The following is an 18,700-nucleotide window of genomic DNA, read 5'->3' as shown; positions in this document are numbered from 1 at the left end:
GAGCCCCCCCTTTGGCAAGTCTATCTTAGATAGGGCTTTGTAGACGTACTGTATGTAGTTTGTATGTCAGTATACAGAAATGCTGAGCTGCTGAGTCAATTCATTTTTTTTTACATATTTAGCTGCACAACACACAAGTGTTTCAGAGTGTGTCTCAGGCTGTGGGATTCCTGTAGGTATATGGAGGTAAATCTCTGCCACTATTTTTGAATACGAAAAAAAAAGAAAATCCTACTAAATACTAATCCCATAACCCATTAAAATAAGTTTGTAATAATAATGCTTTTTGAGGGAGAAGTTTTTTTTTATATTCGAATTGGAATTTATATTAGATTCAAAATGCACTTTGAATCTTCTTATTAAATTATGGTTTTATAGTATTCCAAATTTATGGTGGAGATTCAAAACTTTTTTTCATATTCTTCTTTTTTCTCATTCAAAACTCAACGGCAGGGATTTACCTCCATACTGCTAGCGGTCAGGATGAATAGACAGCAGCAGCAACAAAATTTCTAAATAACAGCGACGACAGAAAAGAAAGTTACTTGGTCATAACTTTATCCAGGTGCTATCTTCAGTGCAGATTTGTCGATGTTGAATGTTTCATTCACAATTGCACAATCGGAATCAGAATCTAATTTATTGCCATGGTCAGTGGGGAGCCCACTAACTAGGAAAGTGTTTTGGAATAAAATAAAATAAAATAAAATAAAATAAAATAACAAGGCTGTTCTCGAATTCAACGTCAAGTCTGACGGCCGAGGGGAAGAAACTGTTCCTGTGACGGGAGGTTCTGGTCTGGATGGACCGTAGCCTCCTGCCAGAGGGAAGAGGAACAAGGTAGCTTAGTCTCTAGTGCTGTTTCTCACAAGCGAAGGAGCTCACACTGGCTGGTGGAAAAATGTGACATTTCCAGGAACAGCAAGTTGAAATATTTGATTTATTTGTGTTATGTTTTTTTTGTTTGTTTGTTTTTTAACACCATTGGAGGAAGTTGAGCTAGCAGGTAATGCAAGGGACTTTAAGAGTTACAAGTGGGACACATGGTAAGATGGCGTTATGAGATGAGTATGACAGTTTAGTGACTGCCATGTATGTCTGTGTCATATGTCTCATATGTTGAAAGGCAAGGAGCTTTTCAGCAGCACTGCGCAGGTGGCAGGGATCATTCATGGATTTCTTAAAGGGTACACAGAAACCATGTGTGCCAGGTTGCTGGTGTGGCCCCTCCATTTTTAAAGCCTTGCCTCCACCCCTGGTGTGCATAATTGCATTTGAGTTGAAATGATTTGATCACCGATCCAATCAGTTTTTTTGATGTTGTTTGGTCAGGTTAGGCATAGCAATTTTAATATTACAAGGATGTAGTTCACATTTTCAAATGTTCTTTTTGACATCTTTTGTTTTCCATATTCACAGTAGGTTTCAGTGGTCCAGGAACAGAGTCGGCACTAGGACCTGGCTGCCTCCTGCAGCCGCACCGTCAGCGGGAGCAGGAGTCTGCAGCAGCAGAGAGAGGAGATCAAAATGATGCTGCTGCCGCCGCTAAAACGGGATTAAACGCCACCAATCTGTCGCTAAATCCTCGCCGCTGCTCCACTTTTCGTTAGAAAATGTGTTTGAAATAATCGTCATCATCTGCAGGAGTCGCGCTGGCATCGTCGAGCTAATGACTGATGCATCGTGGTCACTTTCTCCGGTGCACGGGAGCAGAATCGCAGCGGATGCAGCCAGGCCTCTGATACCGGACCCTGTTTTCCTGTCTGGATCCGCCCCCGCCGGTGTCTCGCACAGATTTGAGTCCACGAGGGGAAGCATGCCGTCGCGTCACGACGCCTGACTGACGATGATGAAGAGCGACCCCACATCCAAGAGCTCCACGCTGCGGAGCGCCTCCCCGCACCGGAACGCGTACGAGGCGGGGATGCAGGCCCTGAAGCCCGTCAAAGACAACGCTGCCAATGGAGACGTGCAGGAGGGTCCCCGGGGCCGCAGGTACGGCTCCAACGTACATCGCATCAAGAACATGTTCCAGCAGATGCAGACCACCTCCCCGGCGGAGGCGGAGGCCGAGGAGGCGGAGAGGGGCGACAAGGCGGTGCGCCTGTCGCTCCCCAGGGCCGGGAGCCTGAACGAGAACGTGGACCACAGCGCCCTGCTCAAGCTGGGCTCCACCGTGTCCGAGCGGGTGAATAAGTTCGACACCAGGCCGGAGAACGGCCACCGGGCGTCCTCGCCCAGCTACTCCAAGCTGCAGGAGACCAGGCGCATCTTCGAGCAGCAGCAGCAGCAGGACAAGCTGGTGACCACCAGGGTGCTCCTCAAGACTGACAAGTCCTCCAGCTACCAGGAGGGTCGCCTGGACGTGGCCCGCTTCAATGGCAGCACGGAGTCTCTTGACAGCCTGGACACCAGCGAGGCAGTGTCGCCCACGGTCAGCCAGCTCAGCGCCGTCTTTGAAAGGGCTGCAGAGCTCAGGAACAACCTGCACCGCCTCTCCTCCACACCGCCGCTACCTGCCAGAGGGGTGAGCGCCAAGGTGGGGGTGCTGAACTCCAAAATTATCACCAAGAGAGCCAGTGCCTTCAGTGCATCAGGCAACAAGGAGGAGGAGGAGAGCCTAGAGGGGGCATCCAGGAGGAGCACTCCTCCGGCTGAGGGACTCAATGGAAGCCACGGTGGCAGCGCGGGTGAAAAGACCGTTTCGGATGCAGGGGTTGAAGCCAAATGTGACCTGACCAGTAGCACAACAGAGAACGGGCAGACCACCGCAGCTAAAATCAGCCCTTCAGCTGGTGGTCAGGTCACAGAGGTCAGAGTCACAAGAGAAAGCCAGGACCGGAATCTTGGGGCTGCTGAGCTCTTGGAGGATCGAGGAAGCCAAGAGGATGAAGATGAGGAGGAAGACGAGGAAGAGGATGATAGCTATGAACCAGAGTCCAGTTGTGTAGAGATCACCGGACTCCCGGAGGAGGAGGACCCTCCGCCTTCCAGGAAGATCCGCTTCAGCTCGGATCCCATCAAGGTGAGTTTGTTACTCTGAGACAGGTAGGGTGCCGTGAACACCATATCCTGGTCCCTGCACCTCTGAGGGTTCTTCCCTGTCTGGAGTTTCTCTGATGTCAACAGCTGACACACGAATAATGATCCAAAATGAGAACATTGATTCACGTCATTGAATGCATCTGTCACAATTCCCATGGCCTTTATTAGTATCATTTTTTTAAATCAAGAAGATGCGACTGTGCACTCTTCATGTGAGTTCACGCCCACACAAAACCCTTTCATCAAACACAACACTTGTGCCTGTGTCCTGCTCTAGACATTTTACTTGTGTATTCACATCACTTAGCTTTGCTGTCAGTCCTGCAGTGGCGCTACAGGTCAGCCTTGTTTTCCTGGGTTCTCAGTCATGTGACCAGAAGATATTCAATCTTTGTCAAGTAATTAATTTTAATGTGAGTTATTTATTATTTTGATGTGTTGTATTTTGTTATGTTTTGTAATTATATATTTATATATTATATATTTATCAACTTATCACTTTTAGCTGAAGATGTGAGAGAACCCTACCTCAGTTTAAATGCCTGAGGCCCTTCGTATTAGCTTGTTTTTCATGAGTTGATGTGAACGATTGTGACAGATGGACATTTGATGTCATATCGTCCGCTAGCTCCAGAATCAATACTGTGTCGTACTGTGTCCAGTATTATTTTAGGGTCAACAAGACATTAGAAAAAAGATAGTGTGTTGCCATTCTGTCTACAAAAACAAAACATTCAGTTTATTAGCATAAATAAAACACCGTGATATTGGCGAGTGCAATGCTGAGTTGTCATAACACCGGCGCCATATTGTGATGTAACCGGAGTATAGACTTGTTCTGGAACTCACCCTTTTCAAAGGTTGAAGGCTACGACACTGCTTTGTTAGTTGGCGTTGGACATTGGTCGGCTCCATAACAGTGACTGGCCATATACAAATGAAGATGAAGATGAACGTGTTATACTCTACTCTCTGCAGAAGGGTCAACAGTACACAATATATATACAATACAGTATACTATATATTTATATATAGTATACCATATATAGAAGTTTCTCTCTTCACCACATTGATGATATTTTCCTGTTTGTTGATGTTAAAAAACGTGGGTAATGCAGGTGGTCTCAGAACATGTTTGTGGGTGTGCAAACTTTCTGGCAGTATCGCTTGTCACTTGTCCCTCATTCTTCCCTCATTCTTTGAACTCGCTTCGCCCATTTCTAATGAAGCTCCCCATTTTTGGGGAGAGGCATATTTCCAGTTCTCACTTGAATTTGAATTCAGTTTTACACTTTACCAACTTTGTCCATAATATATGCTCATTTCACATGCATATTTATGTATGGTTCCAGAGCCTTGTCGGTGGCTTTTTAAGTGTGTGTGTGAAGAAGGCTACTCAATGTGTTTCTGAACCTTGCTGTCTTCCCGGAGACACAAAGACGTCTGTATATGCTGGAGAGCAGTTGTGTAAGAGCGACTCGGTCCCACTCCATTTGATGGAGTTTGACTTTGAGCATCTCCTTGTCTGGAGTTTGTGAAATGATGCGAAGAATAGCACCAGGTCCTCTCCAGCTCTGTCTCGCTGTGGTGTTCTGCCTCGAGGTTGTTCTCCGCTGGAGAAAGTGGCTCTGACATCGAACTGTGTGTGAACAAAAAAAGCCATGGCAGAGCTGAGAGGCTCCTGTCCCACATCATTACCGCAAGAACTTGCTCTCGTCTCGGCACTTTGCCCGCTTGGCTGATTTCTTTTGTCTCAACTCCACCGTCAACACGTCAGTGGTGGATCTGCAGAACAAAATATAACTTATAAAAGGGTTCCAGGAGTTGATCGCATGTATATCTTCAGTCAAACTTAGTGGCCAACCAGGACCAAAGTCATATCTTGATCCTCTAAGACCTTCCTTCAAGGTGCATTGCAAAACCAACAAAACCGATGGAAGCTGCCGAGCAGAATCCCATGAGGCTTCATGGAGTGTGATGTAAAATATTGTGGGCTGTTGATGAAGACATTATTCTGCGTTTCCCTGCTCCATCAGAGTGGCCTATGTCATGTAGACAATACCAGGGTGGAGCAGAGTTTAAGTGGGGTCAAACCGTCTGGGAGTTATTATGCTGAAATGTCACGCGACTGTAAAACACCCGACTTGTTCATACACTTGTCTCCGAAACAGGAAGTGTCCATTTTTAGCCCTGGTTTCTGCAGGGTGTCTGTGCTGGTGGTGGCCCGGCGCCTCTTTGTTTGCACTGAGTCCTCCAAGAATCAGCAGCCGTCTTTGTTAGCTTCTCTCTCTCAATTTTTCCTGCTCCTTTGTCAGCAGCTTCACACTGGAATTAAAAATAGAAGCTTTGTTATCGTCTCACACGCGTTGCCGCCCTGTAGGGGAACGGAAGCAGCCTCTAATGTCTGACATGTTCCGATGTATTAGCATTCCAATAGCTGCTCCAACAGTAATCCTGACGTGTGCCATTACAGTGATGTATTGGCACTCATTCGTATCATGTGCAGTAGCTAGCATGAATGAGCATACCTGTACGTCCATTGGTGGATTCCTGACCAGCATTTCCTCCACCTAGCTGTGTCAGGTTTGAAATATGATGTTTATCTCCCTCATCGCAGTGGTTATTATTGTTATTATTTTCTTTTTTACATGAGCCTGGTGGTGGCACAGTGGCAAGTGGTGCAGAGTTTGAATCCAGCGGCTAATACTGCGATATCACGCTGTTAAGTTAGCTCCTGCTAGACTGAACTAAATTTTTACTGAGTACCTGAATGCATCGTGCATGTTTGGTTTTCATCAGGTCACTTTTGTGGCGATGAGTCAAAACAATTGCCAGAGAATTCTCTTCTGGTATGCTGCCAGTTGATAGTTGCTAAAGCCAATGATCGTAGCAGAAGCCGGCCGTCCTGAGATTGTTGGTTGAAATCCAGGCAAAAGAAAGTGTGTACAATCCGATTTGTTCTCAATGTGTAATGTGGATTGTATTTCATGTTGCTGCTGTAACTGAGCAGGTTTTTGTGTACGTCTGCTTTTGAAGACATATCCAAATGTCTCTTTTTTTTCTAGCCAAAGTAGGGATTTGCATGCGTGTGGATTTGACTTCCATGTTTTCCAAGTAGTGTACTGTCGGCATAGATATGCATAAAAGAGTTGTACACATCATAAGTCTTTCTTACCTTTGGCCAGAAACCACACTTGATAATTCAGCCATTTCCATTGCACAATTTTGGTTCAGTAAACAATTCCCTTTGCCCGGTTTTTAATTAAGTTAAAATGTATGTTTCATGTTGTAGCATCTCCCTCACTGTTTTTAGCTGAAGTTTTGTCCCACAAAGAGATTTGGGCTTTAAATATAATCTCCCTGCCGTGATTCATAATAATCAGATTTGTTTGAGCATGCACCTACTCTCGCACTTCCACTCACACATTGAAGTGCGATCCTGTTGCCATAGCGACCGCTGACACCTCTGGTATTATTTTTCCGTGTGTCATCCTCAGATTATTGAGCATCCATATTATTGATTCCAGCGAGTTGCGGTAGATTATGACGGGCCAGTGAGTGGCGTTGACATGAATCGCTGTCTCATGTAGGGTGAGAGATCAGACGGATTATCGGCAAGGTCGCTGCGTTCCCTTTTTCATCAGTGGGACGGCAGCTCTCACCCAGGTTTGCTGGAACAAACCGCGTTACGCAATTTCCAGCTCCCACTATCAGATTTGATGTTTTCCCGCTTGCTCTCCAGCATGCTTGTCTCCTGAAATAACATGCTGCCTGCTTATTAATTCATCACTTGTCAATAATTAAAATCCATGTAGAAATAGAAGCAACCTTTATTTTAGCTTCGAAAGCCCACGTTGTGTCTTAGAGACGTCATGAAACTCGCGATCTGTAACCCATGAGTCGGGCCATTTTGCTCACCTCTTGTTGGGATGTAAAAAGAAACTGTATTGTGCTTGCTGGTGATGATCGGGTTTGAAGACAAACCTTCTTTCTGCAAGTGCCGTTGTCGATGATACCAGTTTCAGTGTCTAGTTATTACATTAAGTTATACTTAGCTGTCGAGTTTATACTGTCAATGTCACTGTTGACGGACAATAGTACCGAATCATTTAGGTTCATTTGAACATCCAGACTTGAAAGCTGATGGACATGGACCCGAGGTAATGTTAGCCTGAACCTATCCAGAGCGTAGCCCATCTCTCTCAAATTCCTGTGGTTCATTTTAACAAATAGGCACAGGATTGTGGTGAGATAACACAGAGCTTGATCTTACAGCTGATGTTGACGTATCTGTGCCATGACAGTAGTTGATGGCTCGTGTAAGACAAAATTGAGGCCTTAGCGTCATGTTGACTTGCTCTTCTGTCTTCTCAGACTCGACCTGCTCCTCTACTTCTGAGTTGGTTTGCCAAACAAACTCTTTTATTTTCACCATCCCATGTATTTAAAGGGGGAAGGAATTCTGCTAAACAATGTGCTTATATTGTGGCAAACCTACATTAGACACTGTGAAGTGTTGTTGGGTACTTGGTGGATCGACATTATTATGTATTACACCAAACTGTATTGCACTTACTCTGCAATGTCAATTGTTATGCGGAATCAAAGGAAGGTGGCTCACAACTCAAGGAGACAAAGTGAGAAAAACACATCTCTTCATAACATCAGATCTAAAATTAGATCTGTATCTCGAAGCGAAGGCAATGTTGCAGACGAGCTGTCATGTTTCTGTGTATGTGTGTGATTGTGTGTTTGTGAACTGAATCTTGTTGGTGCAAATTAAGCGGCTGCTTCAAATGTGCTTGCTCATCCCTGCAGTTTTGCAACAATGTCTCACACTCCACCTTACCAAGACACAGAGTCCTTCACTTGGAACAGGAACCCATTCCAAACCTTCCCACCAAACACTGACTGAAAGCTAGAGCACCGGATTTTGGAGGCAGCTTTTCCTACTTTTTGAAGAAACTATGTGGACTGGTCTCCTGTAAACCTGCTTGGACCCTTCTGCAAGGTTTTTCATGTTTAAAGCGGTGAAGTGAGTTTGAGCTAATTATTCAGAAAGGTGTGCAGATTTCAGATTAGTTGCCAGAATGAAGATAACAGCGAACCACAATCTGCCCTAATGTGTCTCCGAAAAACCATTTTACAGTTAAGTGGCTGTTTGTGTCCAGCTTGGATGGATTTTGTAGGACATCCTTGTCGGCAGAGGGAGGGAGGGAGTTTCCTGACCATCTGTTCTCTCCTCTGACCTACTATCAGTCACAACTGGAGCAGCGCCCCCGCCTCCCACCACCACCCTCCTGACTTTAATCCTACTGTTTGTCTTCCAAAGACAACCACCTCGCTGTCAGTCCAGAGGGGTTCGGGGGTCGCATCATTAGAGCGGGATCATATCTCGGGAGGAGGGGGAGTGAAAGTGGTCCTGCGCCCAGAGAGCTTTCTGGTGGTCGTGGGCGTGAAAATGAGGACGACATGTGCGCATCAGACAGGGGCACGTGCTGGCGGTGCAGCGGGCACGCCATTGTTGGATCCACCGCCGTTACCAAGGAGTTGTTTTGTTTGACTTTAATCCACATTGTGCTAATCCGCCCAAAGACAAAGGAAACAAATCAAACGCATTTAAAACCTCCAAATCACTGTCTGCCACTTACAGTAGCTTCTTCACCAAGTCGAAAGATTAAATGTTTTCAACAACTCCTCCCTTCAGCTTAATTCTTTTTCCATCTATTAGGCCTGTGTACACTCCTGTGTTGCTCATTAGTCTATTACAGTATATTTTCTCGGGTATTTTTTATTTTTCAAGCTCAAGAGCAAAACAACTGAAATGGCAGTAGCACTTCATGAATGCTAACATTTCTCTCTGCATGCATATTTTACCATCATCCCTAACTGTAACCGAACTATGCACAACAAACATATGCATTAAAACTCATTCAAAATACAAATAAAATGTCCCGCGCCAAATACAACAAAGAAAATCTAAGATGTAAGTGTGATAGGGATCCTGGATATTGCGTGAGACTGGGAATTACAAGACTAGTATTTATGTTACAAAAAGCACGGTTGGGACTAGTTCATGTACAGCTAATGTCCTTCAAGCATATTGCTGCGTCATTAGGAGAAGGACACAATTTTGCCTGAACGTAGCAGCGGAGGAACATTAATGTTCTCCGCTCTGCTCCTTTTCAATCTCTCTAAAATGTAAGATTAAATTATACGTAATTTGTTGGAAGCAATACAGTGTAATGCAACAAAATGTAAGTCACGCCACGGCTTAAATGAGAGCTGCCACCCCTTCAGACAAATGAGGAATTCTCATGTGATCAAACGCATTTGAACGAAGTGGAAACAAGACTGTCGTCGTGTTTTTCACAGGAAAATCCTGAAAAAACCATCATAACAACTGAAGTCTGTTGCTCACACCACCCAAGTTGTGTGTTCCAGCTGGACATATGAAGAGACAGACCGCTGCCGATTGGAGAGAGAGATGTCAAAACTTGTTTCTCTTTTTGCATCTTTTTTGGCTGCATTCATTATTTAATTCTTTCATTCATTAATGTCACTAAAACGCATGAATGTGGATGATCTGGCGATGTGCCTGTTTTTGACGGTGGGGAAGATAAATACAGAGCACATTCATAACGGTCTGCCCTAAAGTCCACTCCGAAAAAGCCTGCTTAACTGATGTTTGTGATATTTTGAGTCACATTTCACTACATATTGAAAAAAAGATGAAAAATCCCCCTATGTTGGGAATTTTTGTCCAGCATTGGGAGTCAAAGTCCCAGTGTAGGAGGCAGCCGCTGAAGCGCTGGAGAGAACCCTGATGTGGTACTATTGTTTTGATCTAATGATGGTTGTAGCTTGAACTGTATTCAATATTCCGTTGCCCACTAGAGCCACAAAAAGGACAGTTAGCAGCTGCTTTTGGTGATAATAAATGCCCAAATCACGTGAGTTCAAGCTCTAAAAACGACACTCGACTGTAAGTGGGAGCTGGTGTGTTTCACGGTCCGTGTCCCGGGAGAGGAGGCTTAAAAATAAGCTGCACTGAGCTGAGTGATGCACGGAAACTACAATAATACTGAAAAACAACGACCGGTGAATGCGGGACGATTACATCTCTGTCCAGCTCACTGTAGCTGGGAGGTTGCCATAGTGAAGTGCTGCTGTGACAGCCAGGATGGACTTAAATTGCGAGGTGGTGAAGGAGATGAATAGTGACAGGATCATAGCATCAATCAAAGAAGAGAGATGGAGTTACAGCCAAACACCTATCACCCAGCCACTACCACCAAATAGAAGAATCCAGCCAACACCAGTGAGGATACAAAACCTCATCACAAACAAGAAATGCAAATGACAAGAATTACATTGGAAATATGAAAATAAAATGTACTAAGCAGTGGATATATGAATAGATCCACATAACTAAATTAGATACTTTCCACCATATTCGTATACATGAAGCCTTTCTCAATTGTATGAACTGTGTGTGTATAGCAGTGGCGGGCCGTCAGGGCCAGCAAGGCCTTGTCTGCTGGCCTGACATAACCAGAAATCATGAGCGTATTTATGACAAAAGTGAATTTCATTTTCAATGTATTTCCCCAAAATATATAAGATATAGTATATATCATAATCATACTCATGTCATAGTATACCCCAGTGTTGTTTTTCCAGGTTAGAGTGTTCATCCAGTCAGAACTCAGCTAGCTTGTGTCGTCATGTCCAAGGCCTTCAGCAGCAACAGTGCAGGCCCAGCTGCCCTCAGAGGAACGGACACATGTAGTGGATGGATAGCTGCAATAGCCAATCAGATCACTAGTTGGGGCAGCGAGGCCTTCTAGCTGGCCTCACATTGAACGTGACTTGTACGCGTCCTGTGACTGGATACTCATACTGTCATTTCAGGACTTACCGCTACTTGTTTCTCGCTCTTGGAAGCCTGTGGCTTAAACATATGAGGACACTTGCGGGCAAACTATCTAACACTGACATCAACATCTGCGCATTGGTGGTTCAGTGGTAGAATTCTCGCCTGCCACGCGGGAGGCCCGGGTTCGATTCCCGGCCAATGCACATGTCCTTTTTCATATGACACAAAACAAGGTTTTACTTGACTGAAAATGCACGGCCCGCCACTGGTGTATAGACATATTTCTTACAAGGCCATGTCGTTTCTGTCTTTCTGACAACTTCACTCATCCCGTCTCACTCCGTCCAGACGGTTAGGTCTCAGCTTGGGACCATTAAAGGCATCTAGTTTGCTTCTGTGTGACTGGGTCACATCAGAAGTGCTGACACACACAAATTATTATCTATGTTTCTGCCTTTCAGTCTGTGAAACAACATTAAAGTGTTGCTTTGTGAGTATTGGGGGACCTGTTGCGTTCGAGTTGGGTCTGTACTTTGATAAATCTGCTGATGAATTTCTTTGTTCTTCATCAGTTTTTTTTTTTTATAAGATTGAGACACTAATAATGTTCAAAATGTGGCGACAAGGATGTCAGCTAACAGGCCCAAGATTTTTGGGCTTCCAAAGAAAAACCACTCCACCAGCATTGCAACAATACTCGAGGGCCTCACAGCAGACGTTTGTCCAGACTAAATTACACAACGTGTTTAAAACCACTCACAGAGAGGCTTTTAAATGGAACATGCCATTATACCTCAGCTATGAACCAACAAAATTGCTGGGTGGGAACAAGCAGCCTCGGATTTTGTATTCGAGGCAACGCACTGTGCTCTTTGAGAATCAGGCCTGGTTTATGTGTGCGTGTGTTTGTGCGTGTGCATGTCAGCTGCACAAGACCTCCCATTAGCATTCAGTGGGTGTTTATGCAAAGTGGTGAGCTGCTGAAGTCTGAAAGCAGAATCCTCAGTCTTCACCGCAGATTCACCTCACGGCTGCGTCGACACCATGAAAAAGCCCGCGGCAGGATAGTTGTGGTTGTGGCTCCGATGAGAAGTCAATCAAACCACATTATGGTCCTTCACTATTGAATCACGAGTCCAGTCCATCGGACTGATTCATCTCCTGGGGCCACGAGTTCATCGACTGTTTAGCTAGCGGCTACTTTTGTTGACTATGTGAAAACAAATGTGTTCTCCTGGATTATACATAAATAGTTTATTAACTCTTTATTGAACGTCGACCTGATTTGCACCGCAGAGGGCAACATGGACCACACAGTCCCCGAGAGGTGACGGATAAGGTTGTGGTTGGGAGAAAGGGAAAAACAAACAAAAGCTATAAAGCAATAAATTGTGCAGCAGTCAAACAGCAGACCCTGCATAGATCTTTGGACTGCACAGAAAGGGGAGTGTTGAGACAGTTGGAACTGGAGGCTGTGACATCCAACATTAGCTTCAACACCTCACCTGCAACAACTCCCCTGTCATGTACTTCAAGTCCTCACCGATCATCCCATCACGTCCCTGCTTTTCCAGCCAGACTCCCCTGATTCCCTGGGCCAGAACTTCCTCCCCATGCTCTTCTAAACTTACGACACCACCTTCATTGACAGTAGTAATACTCCATGCTGCAGTTCAGATACATACAGAACTTGTGTCACCGTGTCATCTATATTGTGTCGACATAAAAATCGTTGCTGAGCAGCTGCTTCTGCGCCTGCAGGTGTTTGCCACTTACCCCAATGAGGACTATGACCGCCGGAACGAGGACGTGGATCCGATGGCAGCGTCGGCGGAGTATGAGCTGGAGAAGAGAGTGGAGCGGCTGGATCTGTTCCCTGTGGAGCTGGAGAAGGGTGAGAAGAACGCAAATGAGTGATCACACATGTTACTTTCCAAAAGTGTAGAAGGTTAAGTTGAGGGAACAAGTCAGGTTGGCTATCTGACTCACAGCACACTTATTTAGCATTTAGGTAAAATGCTAGGCAGCCGAAATGTTAGTGGGAATAATGTGTGCGGACTGATGCAACACGACTCTTATACAGGGGTTGGACAAAATAAAGGAAACACCTTAACACCTTTTTTAACTTTAAGGTGTTTCCACTATTTTGTCCAACCCCTGTATATCTTCACTTATACTGGGTTAAATCATATACATCCTATACTGTGACAAAAGAAATTATTTTCTACGATTCTTTCTTATTTTCTTTCCAAAGTAGCAGAAATACAGTTAAACAAATGTTTTGCAATGTATTATACAAAACAAATAATGCTGTCATGTGTATTACTCATTAAAAGAAACTGAACAGAAATAACTAACAGACGAGAATAGTGAAAGCAAAAAAAAAATTTTTGGAATTAGTAAAAAATAATGGGAAAAAAGTACAATTTCTTGCAGTTTTGACCTCTTGAGGGCTCTGCATAAATACTGGCAAAGGGCCACATGTGGCCCATGGGCTGCACAATGCCCACCGCTGGGTTAGGATATAAATACATTACAGTCTAGTGTCTATGTAGCTTTAGTGCTAGCGTGTCAGTGCTGGGAAAGAGCAGCGTGCATTAGTAACATATATTAAATGAAAACATCTACATCATAATGTACAAAAATATGTCTTTCTTGTCCAGACAATGACGGCCTGGGCATCAGCATCATTGGCATGGGAGCCGGAGCCGACATGGGTCTGGAGAAGCTTGGGATCTTTGTTAAGACCGTGACAGATGGAGGAGCAGCACATCGGGATGGCAGGTAGGTGCTTGTGACGCTGTGGGGAAGCTTGTATGGCACAGTCACACCCTCTTCCTGTCTTCTCAGGATCCAGGTAAATGACTTGATCGTAGAGGTTGATGGGACCAGTCTGGTCGGCGTCACACAGAGTTTTGCCGCCTCCGTACTCAGGAACACCTCAGGAACAGTCAAGTAAGCGTCCATCTTGTATGTTTACCCAGAAATGGTTAAACCTTTATTTGCTTCTGCTGATGGCGTTCATTCATATTTCATTGTTGTTGGTGGTTGTTCGGGCCGGAGGTCAGAAGTCTCAGTAGATATTCATGAATTATGCAACACTGATGTCAGGAGGTATAGGCAATAAATAAAAGATTGAAAGAATGACGCGTTTTATTTTACATGAACTTTAAACCGTCAGCATCTGTTGGCCCCTGAATCTTCCGATTGAAACCGAAACAAATGTTTCTTGGTGGCATCTCTTGAAGTGAAACTTCCTCAACTTGTCCAAACTGATCTGTGGTTGTGTATGACTAGGTTCATCATTGGGCGAGAGAAGCCAGGCGAGCAGAGCGAGGTGGCCCAGCTGATCCAGCAGACTCTGGAGCAGGAGCGTTGGCAGCGCGAGATGATGGAGCAGCGTTACAACCAGTACATGGACGAACAAGAGGTCAGTTCTCACGCTGTGTTAATGGATGCAGTGTGGAAGTGTGCTGGTGCCATCTGGTGGTCATATTTGAAATCATCCAACAGTTGAATTGTACTGATGATTTTTTCTTTTTCATGGAACCCCTCCATACACATTGCTGGACTGCACAGCGACCCTCCCCCACTTCTGCCAACCATACACCCTTCTGATAAATAGTTATTATATGAGAGCCTAGTATTATTTTTAACGTGTGTACACTGTCGATGTTTTCAGATGTTTCTTCTATTCTATTCTATTCTACTGTGATCTTAGTGGATATAAGTATACTTTTCTTTTATTGAGTATGTTTTTCTGAGTAACATATTGTATTCTCTTTTTTTCTTTAGTCTGCTTTTATCTTGAGTTTTTGTAATGAGAAGAAGTTTCCACCCAGATAAATTCCCATTCTGATGCTGAAATTGTCAAAAATGTGTCTTCCTTTTGTTCTGTCACATGAAGGGTGGTGAGTATGGCACAGATGAGGAAGAAGATGATGATGAGGAAGTCAGTCCTCAATATCCCAGCGCCATTGAGGTGTTTGACCTGGCTGAGAATGAGGACATGTCCCCGCTTGAGACCGACCCCGAGAAACTGGCCCACAAATACAAAGAGGTGAGTCAGAGAGGACTTTTCTGCTGCACTTTTTCATCACATGGAGAGTAAAACTTTTGTTTCTTCTTCTGTATTTAGCTCCAGATCAAACATGCAGTCACCCAGGCGGAGATCCAGCAGCTCAAGAGGAAGGTAACGTCACTTGCAGAGAGAGTACAGATTGTTTACTATTCATAATGATTTATTTAGCTTTACAACAGTCCGTGGTAACGGCGTTTAAAAAGTGTTGAAATTGAAAATGTCATTCCTCAGCTGCAGCACGCAGAGCAAGACAAGCAGCGTTGGCGTCTGGACAAAGCTCAGCTGGAACAGACCCTCCAGGAGAACAAGGAGCGCATGGACAAGCTGGAGGGCTATTGGATGGAGGCTCAGAGTCTGTGTCAGGCGGTGGACGAGCATCTGAAGGAGACGCAGGCGCAGTACCAGGCGCTGGAGCGCAAATACAGCAAAGCCAAGCGGCTCATCAAAGAATATCAGCAAAAGTAAGGGATTCTATGGCAGATTAGCTAAGGTGACCAGGGGTCATAAAATGTAACTCCAAAAAAATCTGTTCTTATTCATTAGAGAAATTGAGTACCTGAAGAAGGAGACGCAGCGCTGTGCACAAGTGGGGGAGGAGGCGTCGCTGCTAAAGGAGGAGTCGGGTCAACTGCAGGAGCAGGTACAAGAGTTTTCAGTCATGGCTTCATGCTGCCAAGTGTAGGAGAAAAAGTGGACAAGCATCTCCGGAAGTACTATAAGGCTATATTCAGACTGCAGGCGGTAATGCGGAATTAGGATTTTTTAAAGAAATCTGTTCACATTTCCAATCAGGGGCTTTTCACACTGCGGGTTCTGTCTCAGGTGGCCTCAGTTTGATTCGCCCCCCACTGTGCGTGAGTCGCACCTCTTCACCTCAGGCGATGTCCCTTTTATTCTCCTCAGCTGGCGGCGCTCTGCGCAAAATAGCTGGTTTATGAGCCACGATGAAGCACGTCTAAAGGAAGCGACACCATCGGCTTGACCACCTCATGTCAATTCATCGTACTTCGAGTTGTCGTCACCTCAGATACTAACTGACGGCGTCCCTCCGCCACGGCTGTAACAGAATGTGGCGTTTCACAGCCAATACTAAACATGAAAGACTGTTGTCATGTTTATTTTACAAGGAAATAGCGGAAACAAGCTGCGTAATACGGAGCATCTGGATTGACCCACAACGCTCTCACAACATCTTGAACGCAGTGAGAGAGATTACTGACGACTGAGAAGATTTTAATTCTTCAAGTACAGATCCAGACGTCAAAATAATAGTCTGCTGATCTGCAGGAACTTAGGGAAAAAAACGTCTTTCCTCTTCGCTGTCCTCATACAGACAGCTCTGCCGCAGCCACATCACAACACTGAAAACAATTACTGTAGAGCGCAGCAAATCTGTCTGTCAATAAAACGTTTATCAGCCTAAAAAAACATGCAAGTTATTAAGCACTCGCACACACAGCGAGTCCCGGACCGCTGTGCTGCACTCCCATTCCCAAGCGCAGTTTTCCTGCAGCTTTCCGCTGCACACGATGTTGTCTGCACAGACAGCGGTCAGACCGGCCTTTATCATGTTTGTGAGGAGTCATGCTGTACACGTAGTTTCCAGCACCTAGCGCCGAGTCGCCTGAGGCGAGAAGCTCTCCACCTGCTGAGAGTTTCCTGAGACAAAATGCCGGTCTCCAGGCGGGATCAAGTCGGCGGCCAAGACCCGACTCGCTTGTGTTCACATCTCGGACTTTTGAGAACTTTTGTCTCGAGACTGAACCCGCAGTGTGAAAGAGCCCTTAAGTGTCCCACTTGGGCATTGTGGGACACGATGATGTCATCAGTGTTTTCAAAAGTAAACATGAGCACTGATGGTGCGAGTGTACCTGGCAATTTTAAAATGGCTCCTGTTTCCTCAGTATGAAAGATTATCTCACTTGACAGCACAGACAATGAAGAAACGGATCAAATTACGAGCATATCTATGCTCTCTGCTGTCAGCCATTGTGGCGTCTGGTGTAACCGTTTGATGACGTATAATTCATATGAATGCGACCTGGTCAGACTGAAGTCTCATGTCAAAGGGTGGGATATGTATCGGTGTTAGGACCATGTAACCAAGTGGACTGGGTCGGAAAAAATGGGATCTGTGTCATTCAGCGACAAGTCACATCGAGTTCATTACAGCTGAGACATATACTGAGTGAAAATTCTTCACGCTGGCGAGTGTCCTCAGAAATCTTCCCTTACAGAGACTCCTCTCTTTTTGCAGGTTGCAGACCTGGAGTGCAGAGTGGAAGAGCTGAAATCTGAACCTTTATAAAAGCCTTTTACCTGTTTCATCATTCTGAACTTCAAGAGGAGGAGGACGTGTTACCATTATTATTCTTGCAATGAAGTGCAGGGTATTTCTTGAGTTTTTGTTGCGACATTTGAGTCTGTGTCTCAGCCACATTTAACCTTTACTTTGCCCGTCCGATTCAGGAACAGTGGCAATGGTACTGTTGCTACCATTTTGAATTCCTGTAGACTTCATCCTTCATTTGTGGTTCAAATGAACCACCAGACCACTTTTCAATTGCCAAAAACCTCTTTATTTTGCTGAGTTTTGTGAGCTTCGTTTTCTGTACAGATGTGAAATTGTGTGGTTTCAGAAATCATTTAAGGAAAAGCTTTTGTGTAACAATATCGGAACCGATGGATTGTCAGTGTACTTGGGGAAATGGACGGTACTTTTGCACTGGAAAATGATACGGAAGGTGTCTTTGGAATTGTAACCCAACTTTTGTAGGGGTCTTGTGACTTAACCTTGGGAACCACCTGCTGCCTACCTTTCAGACGTCTTTGTGTAATTCTTTTTTTACACCTGAACCCAGCGACCAATCTTCCAGTTTGAACCATTCCTTTCTTTAAAACATAGACCACTACAAACAAGCCTCTCGCAACTGCTGTGCCACAAAACAAGGCATTTTTTTTTGTTCCTCAAAATGGATGTTGTGTAACTGATACTAGTTAGAACTACTGATTAATGAAATGTCTCCGACTGTGTAAAGAAGAAAAACCAGCAGCGATTTTAATTTCAATTGCTTGTCTCGAACCAGCAGCTGCACTTTGACACCGCTGTGTGTAGCACATGATCAAACACTGCCAGGTGGAAATTCAACGTGTCAAAAACTGTCATGCCAGTATTGTTTGTATAATTCAGCCGAGACTGGTGCATTTTCACTTCATATTTATCCTGTAGTCCGGTCAGAACAGAACAAGAGGGAGCGAGTGATGTTAAATATTAAATGTAATGTATTAAAAATATATACTGGATGACAACACTGACAGAATTATGATTCATTAATCAATAATTAGTGAATAAAGGCATGGTTATGAGTATTTTCCTATTATTAAGGCTTGTACAGTGCACATGCTTTGCATTGTTTAGTGGAATAAATGGTCAACAGTGGCACTGGTGTTTGTGAGATCCTTTCATTGATGTGTTCTGACATAGTGTTTGTCCAAGTGGACCCTGAAAACCATCAGTCTAGTGCAGAGGTGGGCAATTCTGGAGGGCCACATTAGAAACAGTAACTGTTGTGAGGGGCCATCATCAAAAGCAATGATAGCGACGACGACAAAACATGATGGAAAAATATCCAAAATACATACTTGGGTAACAAGGACAAGTTGACCTAAAAAGGTTCAATCTAAGGAAGGATAGT

At 44.6% G+C, this 18,700-nt stretch overlaps 1 protein-coding gene and 1 non-coding gene across 2 annotated transcripts; both read left to right on the top strand.

Annotated features, from left to right (window-relative positions):
- The first annotated feature begins 1,491 nt into the window (after positions 1-1,491).
- On the top strand, positions 1,492-18,477 carry ppp1r9bb (protein phosphatase 1, regulatory subunit 9Bb). The gene is made up of 10 exons (XM_053881055.1): positions 1,492-3,025; positions 12,686-12,818; positions 13,588-13,708; positions 13,775-13,879; positions 14,222-14,354; positions 14,832-14,984; positions 15,063-15,116; positions 15,237-15,466; positions 15,549-15,645; positions 17,263-18,477. The coding sequence occupies exons 1-10, from the start codon at positions 1,847-1,849 to the stop codon at positions 17,311-17,313; spliced, it is 2,256 nt and encodes a 751-aa protein (XP_053737030.1). The 5' UTR covers positions 1,492-1,846; the 3' UTR covers positions 17,314-18,477.
- Positions 11,057-11,127, top strand: trnag-gcc (transfer RNA glycine (anticodon GCC)). The gene has a single exon. It is a non-coding gene; the product is annotated as a tRNA-Gly (tRNA).
- Positions 18,478-18,700: the final 223 nt, after the last annotated feature.

Source organism: Synchiropus splendidus, chromosome 1, assembly GCF_027744825.2.
Source record: "Synchiropus splendidus isolate RoL2022-P1 chromosome 1, RoL_Sspl_1.0, whole genome shotgun sequence".
Classification (NCBI taxonomy): Eukaryota; Metazoa; Chordata; class Actinopteri; order Syngnathiformes; family Callionymidae; genus Synchiropus; species Synchiropus splendidus.
This window is presented reverse-complemented; position numbering and strand designations above follow the sequence as displayed.

What these genes read in the sequence shown, in the direction of transcription:
- ppp1r9bb (XM_053881055.1), top strand. Translation starts at nt 1,847, where the DNA reads ATGATGAAGAGCGACCCCACATCCAAGAGCTCCACGCTGCGGAGCGCC. An exon ending in CCCTGTGGAGCTGGAGAAGG is followed by an intron (nt 12,819 to 13,587) that starts GTGAGAAGAACG and finishes TTTCTTGTCCAG; the next exon opens with ACAATGACGGCCTGGGCATC. An exon ending in AGTACATGGACGAACAAGAG is followed by an intron (nt 14,355 to 14,831) that starts GTCAGTTCTCAC and finishes TGTCACATGAAG; the next exon opens with GGTGGTGAGTATGGCACAGA.